The sequence below is a fragment of the Eleutherodactylus coqui genome, chromosome 1 (genome assembly GCF_035609145.1).
Source record: "Eleutherodactylus coqui strain aEleCoq1 chromosome 1, aEleCoq1.hap1, whole genome shotgun sequence".
Taxonomy (NCBI): domain Eukaryota; kingdom Metazoa; phylum Chordata; class Amphibia; order Anura; family Eleutherodactylidae; genus Eleutherodactylus; species Eleutherodactylus coqui.
The window spans coordinates 385,509,250-385,524,043 of NC_089837.1; the positions used below are offsets into that span (position 1 = coordinate 385,509,250).

At 47.2% G+C, this 14,794-nt stretch overlaps 1 protein-coding gene across 6 annotated transcripts in view; it reads left to right on the forward strand.

Annotated features, from left to right (window-relative positions):
• Positions 1-556: 556 nt before the first annotated feature.
• PLCXD1 (phosphatidylinositol specific phospholipase C X domain containing 1) overlaps positions 557-14,794 on the forward strand; it is a 67,360-nt gene continuing 53,122 nt past the window's right edge. For 3 of the 6 annotated variants that reach the window (XM_066579559.1, XM_066579600.1, XM_066579550.1), the window contains exons 1-4: positions 660-677; positions 784-870; positions 8,986-9,116; positions 13,585-13,721. In XM_066579559.1, the coding sequence (XP_066435656.1) occupies positions 866-870; positions 8,986-9,116; positions 13,585-13,721 (273 nt within the window). In that variant the 5' untranslated portion in view covers positions 660-677; positions 784-865. Of the gene's footprint in view, positions 678-783; positions 871-5,791; positions 5,896-7,547; positions 7,907-8,985; positions 9,117-13,584; positions 13,722-14,794 lie in introns of those variants that run through there. The other 3 variants (XM_066579579.1, XM_066579569.1, XM_066579589.1) reach the window with 3 other exon arrangements.

Below are 14,794 nucleotides of genomic sequence, written 5' to 3' on the forward strand. Positions count from 1 at the left end.
TAAGCCAGAAGGTCTGGTAGGCCCAGACCGCCCATCTCCTTAGGTCTAGCCAGGATGTTACGAGCTATTCGGGTGGGCATGTCAACCCAGACAAACTTTGTGAGCAGGGAGGAAAGATGTCTGAAAAATAATCTAGGTATGTGAATGGGTAGGGCCTGGAGGATGTATAGTATTCTGGGGAGGACAGTCATCTTAAATATCAAGCACCTCTTAAACCAGGAAAATAGACTGTTTAAGTCCTTTTTACTGCACCTCGTCACCCAGTAGAATGCGTTTAAAAACGCCACACAAAATCACGGTAAAACGCTTCGGTTTTGAACGTGGTGTTTTGGTAATGCATGTGTGAGAGCAGCCTTACAGAGGAACCCAGATTACATTCCAGATGATGATCCATAATACTTGAGTATCTTCTCTTTAAAAGGTCTAGGGATGACGAGGGTTCCTCTAAACTCTCACAAGAAGGAAGAACGAAATGGAGAACAACATCATGCTCTATGACAGGATGTCAAAAACTCCTGACTCATTGTGAAATGCAGGAGTGCTGTTTAGGCATGTTTTACTACTCTGTGGGGAACTATTTCTCAAGTTATTATTTAAAGGGAATCTGTCAGCTTGAAGACGCTGTCCTAGCAGCCAGGGATCAGTGCGGCGTGTACTGTAGGTGCTGGGAGTAGGAGGTGCGTAGAAGCATTTTCTTAAGTTATTGTCTATAATAGTTATTGTTCCTAAATGGGGTGAGGCAGAAAATTACTTAAGAGGACATTAATTAAAGGGATTTTCCAGGGAGAACACTACTGATGACCTATCCATAGAAGCCAGCGACAGGTCCTTGCAGGACCAGATCATCGTGGGACATTGAAGAAGCATGACGTGAGTAGTTTCATCTCCCCTGACGGATCCGGTAAAACTTTAACTTTTAAAAAAATTTTATGCGATTGCCGTTATGCATTGGCTATTGGTGATCGCGTGACTGGGGACTGCACACCATAGCAGCCGTGAGCTGCGAGCTGTCAAATTCCCCAACCCCGGGGCTTTATTCTACAGGGCCATAAAAACACGCTGGCCCTGTAGAGTGAGGCCACGGCAGTGACTTTGCCGGCGGTAAATCGACGGCGAATCACGCCGGCTGAAGCTGAGTGCCGGCTCCATGTCCACGAGCAGAGAATCTTTGCGTTTCTCAGCTCGCGGACGGCAATTCTCCACGGTTAGCCTATCTGTCATATAACCGTCTGCCGGTTCCTGCTCCTACTCCTGGCCAGCGGCTCCCGTGGCTGAGATTCTCCGCGGGATACCGCAACGCCTGGGGACAGGGGACCTTTAGCCCCAGGGTCTGTGCACGTGAAAGCTCCCGTATCTCGACTGCTGGGGATAGCCGAGAGCCTGGACCTGTCATTGGGGGACTGCAGTGTGCGGACCCCAGTTCCACAATCTATTGGATAACGGCGATTGCATAAAAGTTTTAAAAAAGTTAAATAAAGTTGAAGTTTCATCTCTCCAAATGAATCGGGTCCGTGGGGGTGGGGATTCTTTTTAGGGAGGTACTTTTTTTTCTGCACAAGTGAGCAATTGGCCCTGGAATTTATTCAGTTGTGCCGTGAAATCCAATGGGTCTTCCCTCCATTATAAGCCTAGCCATGTGTCCAGTAAATAGATTGGGGCTACAATAGGGGTATTGCTAAACACAGAAGAACTAGTGCTATAAAATTTGGGGTGAGTCTCGCCAGTTTTTCGCCAGGAACTGTTATGAAAGGATAGGTCATCAGTAGTATTCAACGTGGAAAACCCCTTTAAGGTTTACATAGTTAAATATATGTATAGAAGATCAAATAAAGTAAAACAGATGATAAGGAGGTCTATTTGCTAAGCAGAATACATTTCTAAAACAAATTCCATGTTTAGGCCTCATTCACACAAGCGTGTGTTTTGCGGACGCATAATGCACACTTCTAAAAGAACCAGTGGGTTCCTATAGAAGCGTTCATATGCGTGAAATTTGAAGCGCAAAACAGCGCACACCTAAAAAAAGATGTTGTGAGTTTTGCAGGAGTTTCCAATGACTGCTATGGGAGCAGAAGTTAATGTAAACTCGTGCTCACAGAACAGATTCCCCCGCTGCCTATGGGAGGACACTTAAAGGGGTTGTCCCGCGAAAGCAAGTGGGGTTATACACTTCTGTATGGCCATATTAATGCACTTTGTAATGTACATCGTGCATTAAATATGAGACATACAGAAGTTATTCACTTACCTGTTCCGTTGCTGGTGTCCTCGTCTCCATGGTGCCATCTAATTTCAGCGTCTAATCGCCCGATTAGACGCGCTTGCGCAGTCCGGTCTTCTCCCTGGTGAATGGGGCCGCTCGTGCCGGAGAGCTGGTCCTCGTAGCTCCGCCCCGTCACGTGTGCCGATTCCAGCCAATCAGGAGGCTGGAATCGGCAATGGACCGCACAGAGCCCACGGTGCACCATGGGAGAAGACCCGCGGTGCATCGTGGGTGAAGATCCCGGCGGTCATCTTGCTAAGGTAAGGAAGAAGTCGCCGCAGCGCGGGGATTCGGGTAAGTACTAAACTTTTTTTTTTTTAACACATGCATTGGGTTTGTCTCGCGCCGAACGGGGGGCCTATTGAAAAAAAACAAAAAACGTTTCGGCGCGGGACAACCCCTTTAAAAGGTGCTTCTGGCCAGAAGCACCTTTTAGATGTCCCGCTGTTAACTCATTCATCCCAGCGGGGATGAGGGGACTCTCCGAGGGTTCCATCAATCCCCACGGGGAGTTCCCTCATCACTAAACACTTTAACAGCACTGTCACAGTGTTCAGTGATGATGGGACTGCAGCGAGGGACAAAAGAATCCCCCTATCACAGCTGTCACAGCTGTGGCAAAGGAGCGTGATGCCATCCCATTGCTTTCAATGGGGCTGGTGCTACTGTCGCCCCATTGAAAACAATGGGAGCGGATCGCTATTCCCTGCTGTGGCTGTGACAGCTGCAGCAGGGGATTCCTTGGATGTGAAACCCCTGGATGCTGTCACATCCGGGAGCTTCAGTTTCTTGTCACTTAAGCTGGTGGCAGCTGCGCCGACCCCATTGAAAACATAAGAAGAAGCTGCGCTCCTCCGCCACAGCTGTAAAAGAGGAGCGCGATGCCATCCCATTGCTTTCAATGGGGCCGGCGCTGCTGCCGCCCCATTTAATGTAATGGGATGAAGGCAACCCCTGCAGCAGTGATTTTCAGGGAAGGGTTTGAAATATAAGCCCTTCCCTTAAAATCATCCCTAGCTGTAGAAAAAAAAAAGTTAACTCACCTAGAAGCGCTGTCCGACTCTTCTCACAGTCCCCAGCATTCTTCTTCTGTATTCTGGTGGCCGGGGACTGAAAAATCCTCGCCTCCAGAAAAAGCGCTGCCTCTGATTGGCTGAGCGCTGTGACCAATCAGAGACAGCACTCAGCAATTAAATAACAGCTGAACGCTGCCTCTGATTGGTCACAGCGCTCAGCCAATCAGAGGCAACGCTTTCTGGAGGGGAGGATTTTTCAATCCCTAGCCACCAGAATAAAGAAGAAGACTGCTGGGGACGGGCAGCGCTTCTGGGTGAGTTGATGTTTCTTTTTATTTTTTTCTACAGCCACGGATGATTTTCAGGGAAGGGCTTATAATTCAAGCCCTTCCCTGAAAACCATCGCTGGAGGGGTTGCCTTCATCCCCTTGCTTTCAATGGGGCAGCAACAGCGCCGGCCCCATTGAAAGCAATGGGATGGCATTGCACTCCTCTGCTACAGCTATGACAGGGGGTTCTTTCGTCCCCGCTGCAGTCCCATCATCACTGAACACTGTGACAGTGATAAGGGGACCTTCATGGAGCAGCTGCTCCAGTGAACGGGCAAAGTTTCATCCGCAAACTTTGACCGTTCACGCGTTTTCCACTCATGCGAGCAGTGTTTTTTTTTCACGCACATAGGCGAAATATAGGGTTTTTTTTGCTGTACTACTTGTAGTTGTTTTCAAAGATATTTAATTTTTTTAATTCTTTTTTCTTGCCACCATCTTCTGCACGCAATAGATTTTTTTTACTTTTATGTCAACATAGTTGTGCGAAGGCTCATTTTTTGCTGGACGTTCTGTAGTTTGCGTTGATTGCTTTTTATTGCATTTTTTCTTAGATACAGGGTGACCAAAAAAAAAGCATTTCTGGCGTTCTTTATTTTTTTTTCTGATGACGCTCACTGTGCGGGATAAATTATGCGTTAACTTGATAGAACTGAATATAACGGATGCAGCGATAACAAACATGTATTTTTGTTTTATTATTCAGATTCTCTTATTACAAACATGGCAAAAAGTTTTTTTTTTTTTACTTTTATCACTTTAAAAAAAAAAAAAAATTAATAAAGAACTTTATTGTTCTTACTTTTACGTTTTTTTTTAAAGTCCCCACAGGGAACAACAACTTGCAATACTTTGATCGCTCCAACAGTATGATGGAGGCAGGCAGGCAGTCCATCAAGCCACCCCATGGGCATAGCCATGACAGCCCTGAGACCTTTCAGAAGGCTCCCAGCTGCCATAACACCAACACGGCTCCCCGCGATCACATTGTGGAGGGCCGTACGGGACCCCTGAACGTTAACAAAGGCTAACAGCTTTGCAGAGCCGCGTGGCTGATCGCAGCTGTTGCAGCTGGGTGTCAGCTGTAAGAAAAAGTCAGTGCCCAGGATGTATGAAGAAATATCGCCGCTTGATCTCTCTTTATACATAGACTGTCAATACAAGCCGTAAAAAGGCGTATCGGCGGTCACTAAGGGGTTAAACTGGTGTGAGTGGCATAGGGCTGGCTGCACACGACCAGGTTGGATTCCGTATACAGGAACCCGCAGCGGAATCCGACCTTGTGCCCGGCTGGCATTTGGGCATACCTGTCTTTTCTTGTTTTCTGTACTGCCATGGTCCGCACGGCTCAGCGAGAGCCATGCGCAGTAAAGTTTTTTTGCTTTTCCCGCTTCATCAACTAGTGATGACGCAGAATCCGCAACCTTTCCACAATGTTTATTGCAGAAGGGCCGCGGGTTGGACGGCTTCTATTGACTTCAATGGAAGCCATCTGCGCGAAACCCTTCCAAAAACAGAACTGCGATTTCTCCTTCGCGAGTGGAAAAAAATCTCAATTGATTTCCACTTGTGTGCCCGAAAAAGCAGTTTTCAATAGTAGGCTATGGGTGGTCTTTGCTGCCAAATCCAGAGGCGGATGCCTGCTCCGGATTTAAAAGAAAAAAACAAACAAACAAAAAAGACTTTTTCACGCCCATAAGCCTTGTGTCCAAAATTGTGTCTTTTTTTCACCACTTGCGCCATGATAAATCCCCATTGTGTGTGGTCTGTATTTATTATAGGGTGCACTAAAGGGGGGTCCCATGTATTTGCCATTCAAATGCTGAAGGTTGGGGTGTCATATAAACGGATTGCGGCATGAAAATAGATTTTGAGTACACTTGCCGCATTTATCCCCCCACCCTGGAATTTCTCTGATATCTCTTCGAAAACCTTGGCCAGAGCGGTCTAACATGCAGCAGGTTTACTATGCGACATATTTCCCATGCACCCAGCTGATAGATCTCCCACAGTTTACATTCACTGTTTCGGGCTGGCTTCTCTCCACCCCTTCGGAGACGCAGTGCAGCGGTCCGTCTTGTATTGCTGCAAAACAAACAGACTACCGGAATGATCCATTATTCAGTTTTTAGGGGGGGATCACATGGATACCTTCTACCGGCAGTAGGCGTCACGTATTGTAGGACTACCTCAGTGGTGCGGGGACTGACACGCCGACCTATGGAGGCTGCAGTGGGCGGTTCCTGGGGCTTCCTGGGTTCTGCTGTGAGGATGGCTGACGGCTCCGGTATGTTTCCACAGCGCAGGCTGGGTCTCACCTGGCCGTCGGGGACCGCGGCGCTCGTGGGTCTCCCTTGAGCTGTTCTGTGGCAGTTACAGTACCCGTGGGCGCCACCCGCCATGCTGCACCTTCTAGCAGGAGGACTGGAAGAGGAACTTGTAGAGTCTTATGCACAGTCTCCGGTTGTGTCTGTGCGGTAGTCCCGGGGCAGGTGCTGGTCTACAGCAAGGGCTTACCGCAGCCACCCTCCTCTCTGGCATGTCTGAAGGATGGTAGTGGACGCTCTGCTGGAATACTTCTGGAAACCTGAGTGTGTGAATGGCCCCCGGGTGTAGCACTGCTCCGTGAATGCAGCATCTGTAGAGCGCCTCTAGTGGAGGCTCAGAGTGTCTGTGGGGCGCTTCCCGCCGCCCCCCCCCCCCCCCCCCCGCGCCTCCTCTCAGGAGTGTCCGTGGAGCGCCCCCTCCGCTCAGGAGTGTCCGTGGAGCGCCCCCTCCTCCGCTCAGGAGTGTCCGTGGAGCGCCCCCTCCTCCGCTCAGGAGTGTCCGTGGAGCGCCCCCTCCTCCGCTCAGGAGTGTCCGTGGAGCGCCCCCTCCTCCGCTCAGGAGTGTCCGTGGAGCGCCCCCTCCTCCGCTCAGGAGTGTCCGTGGAGCGCCCCCTCCTCCGCTCAGGAGTGTCCGTGGAGCGCCCCCTCCTCCGCTCAGGAGTGTCCGTGGAGCGCCCCCTCCTCCGCTCAGGAGTGTCCGTGGAGCGCCCCCTCCTCCGCTCAGGAGTGTCCGTGGAGCGCCCCCTCCTCCGCTCAGGAGTGTCCGTGGAGCGCCCCCTCCTCCGCTCAGGAGTGTCCGTGGAGCGCCCCCTCCTCCGCTCAGGAGTGTCCGTGGAGCGCCCCCTCCTCCGCTCAGGAGTGTCCGTGGAGCGCCCCCTCCTCCGCTCAGGAGTGTCCGTGGAGCGCCCCCTCCTCCGCTCAGGAGTGTCCGTGGAGCGCCCCCTCCTCCGCTCAGGAGTGTCCGTGGAGCGCCCCCTCCTCCGCTCAGGAGTGTCCGTGGAGCGCCCCCTCCTCCGCTCAGGAGTGTCCGTGGAGCGCGCCCCCCCTCCGCTCAGGAGTGTCCGTGGAGCGCGCCCCCCCTCCGCTCAGGAGTGTCCGTGGAGCGCGCCCCCCCCCTCCGCTCAGGAGTGTCCGTGGAGCGCGCCCCCCCCCTCCGCTCAGGAGTGTCCGTGGAGCGCGCCCCCCCCTCCGCTCAGGAGTGTCCGTGGAGCGCGCCCCCCCCTCCGCTCAGGAGTGTCCGTGGAGCGCGCCCCCCCCCTCCGCTCAGGAGTGTCCGTGGAGCGCGCCCCCCCCCTCCGCTCAGGAGTGTCCGTGGAGCGCGCCCCCCCCCTCCGCTCAGGAGTGTCCGTGGAGCGCGCCCCCCCCCTCCGCTCAGGAGTGTCCGTGGAGCGCGCCCCCCCCCTCCGCTCAGGAGTGTCCGTGGAGCGCGCCCCCCCCTCCGCTCAGGAGTGTCCGTGGAGCGCGCCCCCCCCCTCCGCTCAGGAGTGTCCGTGGAGCGCGCCCCCCCCTCCGCTCAGGAGTGTCCGTGGAGCGCGCCCCCCCCTCCGCTCAGGAGTGTCCGTGGAGCGCCCCCCCCCCCCTCCGCTCACAAGTGTCCGTGGAGCGCCCCCGGCCCCCTCTTCCCCTGTGCCTCTGCTCAGAGTAAGGGTGCACGTCCGCCACCATGTTTTCACTGCATATTAGGCCGAATGTCCACAGGCGAGTTTGATTTGCGAAATCTGCACGGGGCTTGCGCATATCAAGCCGCCCATAGGAAAGCATGGGAGTGCGCAAATGAAATAAAGCATATGGATGTGATTTGCGGACCTTTTGGGCCAGAAAAAAATCTCAGCATGCTCCATTTCACTGTGGTTGCCGCACGTCTGGCTTCCATCAAAGTCAACGGACACCGTCCGATCTGCAGGAGAGCAGGAGTTTGAAAAGCGGCTTGCCTGATAATCCTGCAGTGTGAGCGCATGCGGTGGAAGAATGGTAGTAATAAATCGTGGATCAGATCTTTCACGCAGACCAAAAAAAAATAATCGTTGGGCGCTGTTCATCTGTGCGCAGTGAGAGATAGCGGGTTCTACTTTTGTTTTCTCACACATGCAAAATGCGCCTGGCAAAAAAAAGGGAAGTGTGATTGAGCCCATTAATATCAATGGGTTTTATTCTGTGTACAGCATGTGCAAACTTTGCACACGCGAATTCTGTCGCCCTTAGACTATAACCTATTACACTAAAACCTCTACTAACATTGGTAATCCGTCCGGAAGCCATCGGCTTGACCTGAAATCGTTGCTACTCGAGGTAATTATTTCCATAGAAATCAATGTAAATCCAATTAATTGGTTCTAGACATTCCAAAAAACGCACCAAACCACATTTAATGACTTATGCCCACAGGTGACGCAGGATATGCCAGTGGATTTATGCCGCGGAAGTACCACGATTAAAAACAAAAAAGTGCCTGCTAGTGATCGTGGATTTCTGCGGTCTCCATTAATGCTATATCAATAGAGACCTTCCGCGGCGTAAATCCACAGAATATAGAACATGCCGCAAATCAGCCTTAGTAGATGTCAATGCTAGTAGAGGTTTTACTGTAGTTATTTTTAGGTAAAATATGAAGAAAAATTATTTTTTCCCTTTTTTTTTTTCATTTTTTTTAAAATCCCAGTGTAAACTCAGATCCAATCTCTTATATACACCAAAGGGGATGCTGGTTTTCAACTGAAAAATCCAGTATATTTATCTATTAAGTAATTTTTGATGGTGTCACCTTCCCTAATGGGATGACTAATGCGTTCCATTGAAGTCCATACGCAATGTACCCATGTCATCACTAAGCGATGGTGCGGAAAATCCGAATATTGAAGAAAAAAACTACTGCGCATGACCAATGGTGAGCGGCTGTAGTTATCCGCAGTACAGAAACCAAAAGTCGCAAACCACAAGGCGCAAGAGCTGCTGTGACAGCCTGAAACATGTCAGATTGTTGCACCATTTTTTTTTTTTTTTTACTTGGAAGTGTTTATCATAGACTAATGACCATTTCCCTACAATCTCAGGAGCTCGCACAGCCACAATATGGGAGACGTTCTACAGAAATGTGACAACCGGGCGACTGGCTACCAACAATGGATGTCCCATCTGTGTGAAGAATTGTGGGATGTTCCTCTGAGTAAACTATCAATTCCAGGTACTGTTTTGGGGATCATAGGTCTCGGTATTGCCTTAGTGTTAATAGTGTTGGTTGGCCCCTTATTACAGGGATCTTGGTTAGTTTCATGTTATGCTAAGGCTGTTAGGGCTTCGTCAGGGCTTCCGTCTCTTCTACATCTGATTTTTTTTTTTTTTTTTTTCTCCATTGATTTAATAAAAAAATAAAACAAGAAAGCAAACGGAAGCTCACAACTGTACTGAAGTGCTGGGAGGGGCTTTTAGCACAAATATGCCTCACATCCGTGGGGACATCACATGTGTGAGAGAGTGATATCAGGCTTGTCTGTGTGAGATTTGCCTTACGGACATTGCCTATCTTGGTCTTAAGGACCAAGCCTTATTTTTCAGATCTGACATCTGTGACTTTGTGGTAATAACTTTAAAATGCTTTTACTTATTGGTGCGATTCTGAGATTGTGTTTATTTTTTCTTTTTCTTTGACATATTGTAGTTTGTTGGTGGTAAATGTTCATCAATAAATCTTTTCTTTATTAACAGGAAAAATCCAAATTTACAGACAAATCTGGAAAAATTAGCAATTTTCAAACTTTGAGTGTTTCTTTTTGTAAGGCTACCTACTAGAGATGAGCGGTATACTCGCTAAAGGCAATTACTCGAGCGAGCATTGACTTTAGCGAGTACCTGCCCGCTCGAGACTGCAGGGGGAGAGCGGGGCGGAACGGAGGGGAGATCTCTCTCTCCCTCTCTCCCCTCTGCTCCCTCCTGCTGACAGCCGCTACTCAAGGCTCCCCCGCTGCCGGCACCCGAACCTGCAGTCTCGAGCAGGGGAGATACTCGCTAAAGTCAATGCTCGCTCGAGTAATTGCCTTTAGCGAGTATACTCGCTCATCTATACTACCTACACATGGGCAAGTACGGTATCAGTCTGAGAAACGCAGCCCAATATTGCACTTCTCAACTTGCTTTTTACTTGCATTCCTTCTGTAAATATAAGCCTCTCGCTCGAGTTTCACGTACGATAGCGGATCGGAAGTGTTTCTGATTGATTTCAAATAGACACCTCCCATCGAGTGCCCATCGCCCAGCATGCGAGATCCCTGCGATGTATTACAGGTCCCACTGAAATCAATGGGCTACGCGTTCTGAGAAACGCGAAAATATAGAACATGCCACAATTTCTTTTCCTCGCCGCATCGCAGTCAATGAAAACATTGCTTGTGTGTATGAAGTTCAAATTCGTGAGTTTTGTGAGTCACGACGCAAAAAACTTATACGAGTTTCTCGGCCGTGTGAAACCAGCCTAAGACAGATACTCAAACACCAAAACATAGTTAATAATTAACGTTTCCCATAGGTCTACTTGATATTGCAATCATTTTTTAGGTGCTTTATTTTTTTAGGACTGTGTATGGGCTGATTATGGCTCTGGGTATGCCCACAGACATGCGCAGTGTAATTTAAAAAAAATTCCCTGTACGTACGCAGAGAAATAGAGCATGCTGCGATTTATTTCTCTAGTATATTGATACGCAGTGCTCACACGCCGGTGTGTATGGAACAATGAAAGTCCATTGACTTTGCAACGCACGCGTGATATTCGGTGAAGACGCTGTTGTGTGCATAAGCCCTAATATTCATTTTGTCATATTTATATAATATAAATAAAGATTCTGAAATGTGAGGAACAACCGGTGGAGCAACATGTAATGTGCCTATGTTATATCTCCAAAACTAGAACAAATGAGTCAAAACTGGTTCTATATTTGGGAATCTGCACCTCAAGAATAGGTCTAACTTTTCAGGTATCAAAATGTGTGTTTTATATCTATTGTCTAAACCCTAAAAGGTTGTATTGGGACAAAATGAGACAGCAGAAAATGTATTATAATTGCTTCTATGTAGAAAATTGCAACAAATCCCAAAGCTGCAGGCAGAAAGAGCGTGACCTACATTTGGTTCCAAAACGGACACTTTTATCTTATCTCCCCCCCAGCTGTGGGGCCGCAGACACCATGTACGTTTATCGACCTAACTGTAATTGTGCTATAAGCAATCTGAGGACTAGAATGAACAATATTCTTATACTTTAGTGTGGAGTTCTCATTTACAACCACATTACAGGGAATTCATAAACACATTTATATCAGATCTAGCTTTTTTAACTGTGACTTTGTTTATGTGGAATTTGTATTTTTTTTTTCATCTAATCTGTGTTCTGCTCTATATTGAAACGTAGAAAGTTGAAATAGTGAAAGGAATGTAACTGCAATCTACTGTGTCAGCACAGTTCTGTACACTACGGTTTTGGACTTGTCATCTTTTGCTAGGATATAAAGGTTTTGTGGGCTGGAAACATGTTAGCACACCACATAGTGTTGCCAGTGAAAAAATTGTTTTTTCGAAATGTACACCTGCTACCATAAGTGTTTGCCCTTGAGTCTTATTGATCGTCATCGCAAACTCTGTTTTTAAAGGGAATTGCAGCCTTTTGTATTGAAAAGGCAAATCCTTCCGTATTATCGGAATGCGCGGAACTAAAACACTTTCTCCTTTTGCTATTCCAGTCAAAATTACGGCTCTTACAATATTTTGCCCCAAGTTTGTAATTTGTAATCATGTGCCGTTGCACAGTTTTGGCGCTTCAGGATTACGTATTAATAGGACCGGAACACCAACGTTTAACCTCACCTTATGAGAGGGCACTCCTGACCATCCCAAAAAGTTAAGGACCTGCCTCCCACCCAGGTTACAGTAACTCCGGGCAAAACGGTAGCAACAACACTATGTACATAGTTGTTGATAAATTATTGATGATAATTTTTGATGAAGATACGCTGTTTTATAATTTCCATTCTTCCGAACGGATTGAAAGTTTAAGAATTAATTTGCCCAGCTGGAAGAAGATACTAATTGTTATACTTGTAAGTTCTATAGAAGATGTATTTAAGCTGGCAAAAGCTCTTATTTCTTACTGTTTTATTAATTGACACTTTTTAATTAATTGACATAATTGTTACAGAGGAAATAATGTAACCATTTTCTCCCACATTCCCTTTCCCCAGTTACAAATAAAGATTTGTTTAAAAAAAAAAAAAAAATTAAGGACCTCTACAGGGTATGAGGTGACTTGTTCAGTGTCCATAACACTATCCACCGACAGGTACTCTACAATTTCTCCTTTGAATTGTAAAATAATTATTTTATTCATCTGTCCTACAGTTTCATAAGTTGGTGCCAGAATCGCCTTTTGACACAACTATTCTATATTCCCCTATATTCCCCGTATTAGGGTGCAGTTAAGAATAAACTTTGCTTATCAGCTCCTTTGTACTATGAACTAGAGCAGTGATGGGCAACTTTTTGATCTCGGTGTGCCAAAATTCGCCAAAAAAACGAGCATGACTCGGGTGGTGTCACTTCAAGAAAAAATCCATAAATTCGCGATATTTATAGTTTAAATAACAAAAAAGTATAATTGTAATATATAACTGTATTTAGTAAACCGAAAACACCCGTAGCACAGGCCCTCGCCTCTCCCAGCCTCCCCCTCACTCATCTTAGTAATGATGACCCCCAGCAGTGACAGTGCCCCCCCACAGCAGCCCCAAGCAGTGACAGCACCCGACAGCGCCCCCCCCCCCCCCCCCCAGCAGCGACAGTCAGCAGCGACAGCGGACTCCGAGACCCGCGTACTCACCCCATCCATGTCCTGAAAGCTCCGCTCCTCCGCGCCCTCCAGCAGCGATGATCTCTGGTGCACACTGTGACATCAGTGTGTTGCAGGACGCCTTCTCACCCGGACGCACCCGCGGAACCAACGGGTAGGAGACGTTGGGGGATGGGGGGAGGAGGATCCTGGCTGCACATTGACATCACAGTGTGCGCCGGGATCAGCGCTGGTTAGTGAATACCAGCAGGGGAGCCGCGGCGGCCCCTGCTGGTAGTCACCAACGGGGTGAACGGCCGACAGCGGCCACGTGTCGGAGACTATGGCCACGCGTGTCAGTGCTGACACGTGTGTCAAAGGGTCGCCATCACAGGCCTAGAGGCACGTTAAGGGCGGGCTCACATGAGCATATGATAAAACGCAGCATTTAACTGGCGAATTATACCTTGGTCTATCTGGCAGGTAATGGTCCTTTCCTGGCTTTTCTCCATCATTTGATTAAAGAATTTTGAGTATTTTCTGGCCTGTTGGTCAATTAGTTAAAAACGCTGACTGGACCGATCACTAATAACGCAGTGCGAGAAAATATAACTATTGATTTTACATGCTTGCCACAGGATGGTTAAAGTAACTGTGTTAATGCCCATTACATTACTGTTTAATGGGCATAGTGGGTTTAAAAGGTCAAAATCTAGTGAGTTTCCCTTTAAATGTTGCAAATGAATCTATAGTAAGTCATATTTATAGTAATAGAAATTGGTATGGAGCCATTTCATAATGTGATTCTTGATCGCTATTTTGTTTTTCTCCTCCTCAGGGAGTCATGATACCATGACTTATTGCTTAGACCGACTATCCCCAGTTGATCCTACCTCTCCTAAGCTGCTTCTCTTTTTTGAGAAATATGTGCCTGTTATCACACGCACCATTATGCTAAGATGGAGTACCACTCAGGTATGTTAATGTTTTTCCATAGTATGTTAGGCTTAAAAATCACATATGTCCAGCCTATTACTTTCCAGTGTTGATCCAGAGGAAGGCAAAAAAAACCAATGACATGCAAGCTAATTTTCATCATTTAAGGAAAACAATTCCTTCCTCACTCTGTCTGTCAATAAACCCTTATGAAGTACCGTAACTAGTGATTATAACCTATAATACTGTAACACTTAAGAAAGACATCTAGGCCCTTCTTAAACCCTTTTATTGAATTTGCCATCACCACGTTCTCAGGCAGAGTTCTATAGTCTCACTGCTCTTACAGTAAATAACCCCCTTTTTAGTTGTTTTAGAAACTTTCCTCTAGACATAAAGGTCCCCCCCCCCCCCCCCCCCCCCACATACACACACACCCTTCCCTTCCTTGTCACAGTCCTTGGTATAAGTAGTTAAAGGGAGAGATTTCTGTATTGACATAGTTATTAGGTCGCCTCTCAATGTGTCCTTTTTTTTTTTTTCTAAACTGAATAAACACCAATTTTGGTAATTTCTCTGGGTATTGTAGAAGGTGATCAGATTGGTTTGACAGTAATGAACTCTTGCTGATATGGAGTTAGTTATTTTCATTCAGGTACTCTAGGATAGCATCTCTTAGAAGCCCTTCAAATATTTTACCCACAATAGAAGTAGTTTCCAGGTTCACTTTTTGACCCCTTTTTTCAAATATTGTCACCGCATTGGTTATGCACCAATCTAGTGGAACAGACTTCATCACTATAGAGTCCTTAAATATAAGAAACCATGGTCTATCACATGGATTCTCTTAGAACCCTGGGGGTGTAGGCCATTGAGACCTGCTAATTTGTCTATTTTAATCTGTTTGAAGTGGCTCTGCAAGTCTTCTTGGTTAAACTAGTGACTTTTAGTGAAGAATTTATTTTATGACTTTGCATTTCTGAATACACTGGAAAAAAAACTTTTTAATAGATTTGCTTTCTCCTCATCACCTTCTACAATTATTCCTGTGTTATTTACTAACCCCTTAAGGACACAGTAAACTGGCAAACTGTTTTTATTGGTACATATAG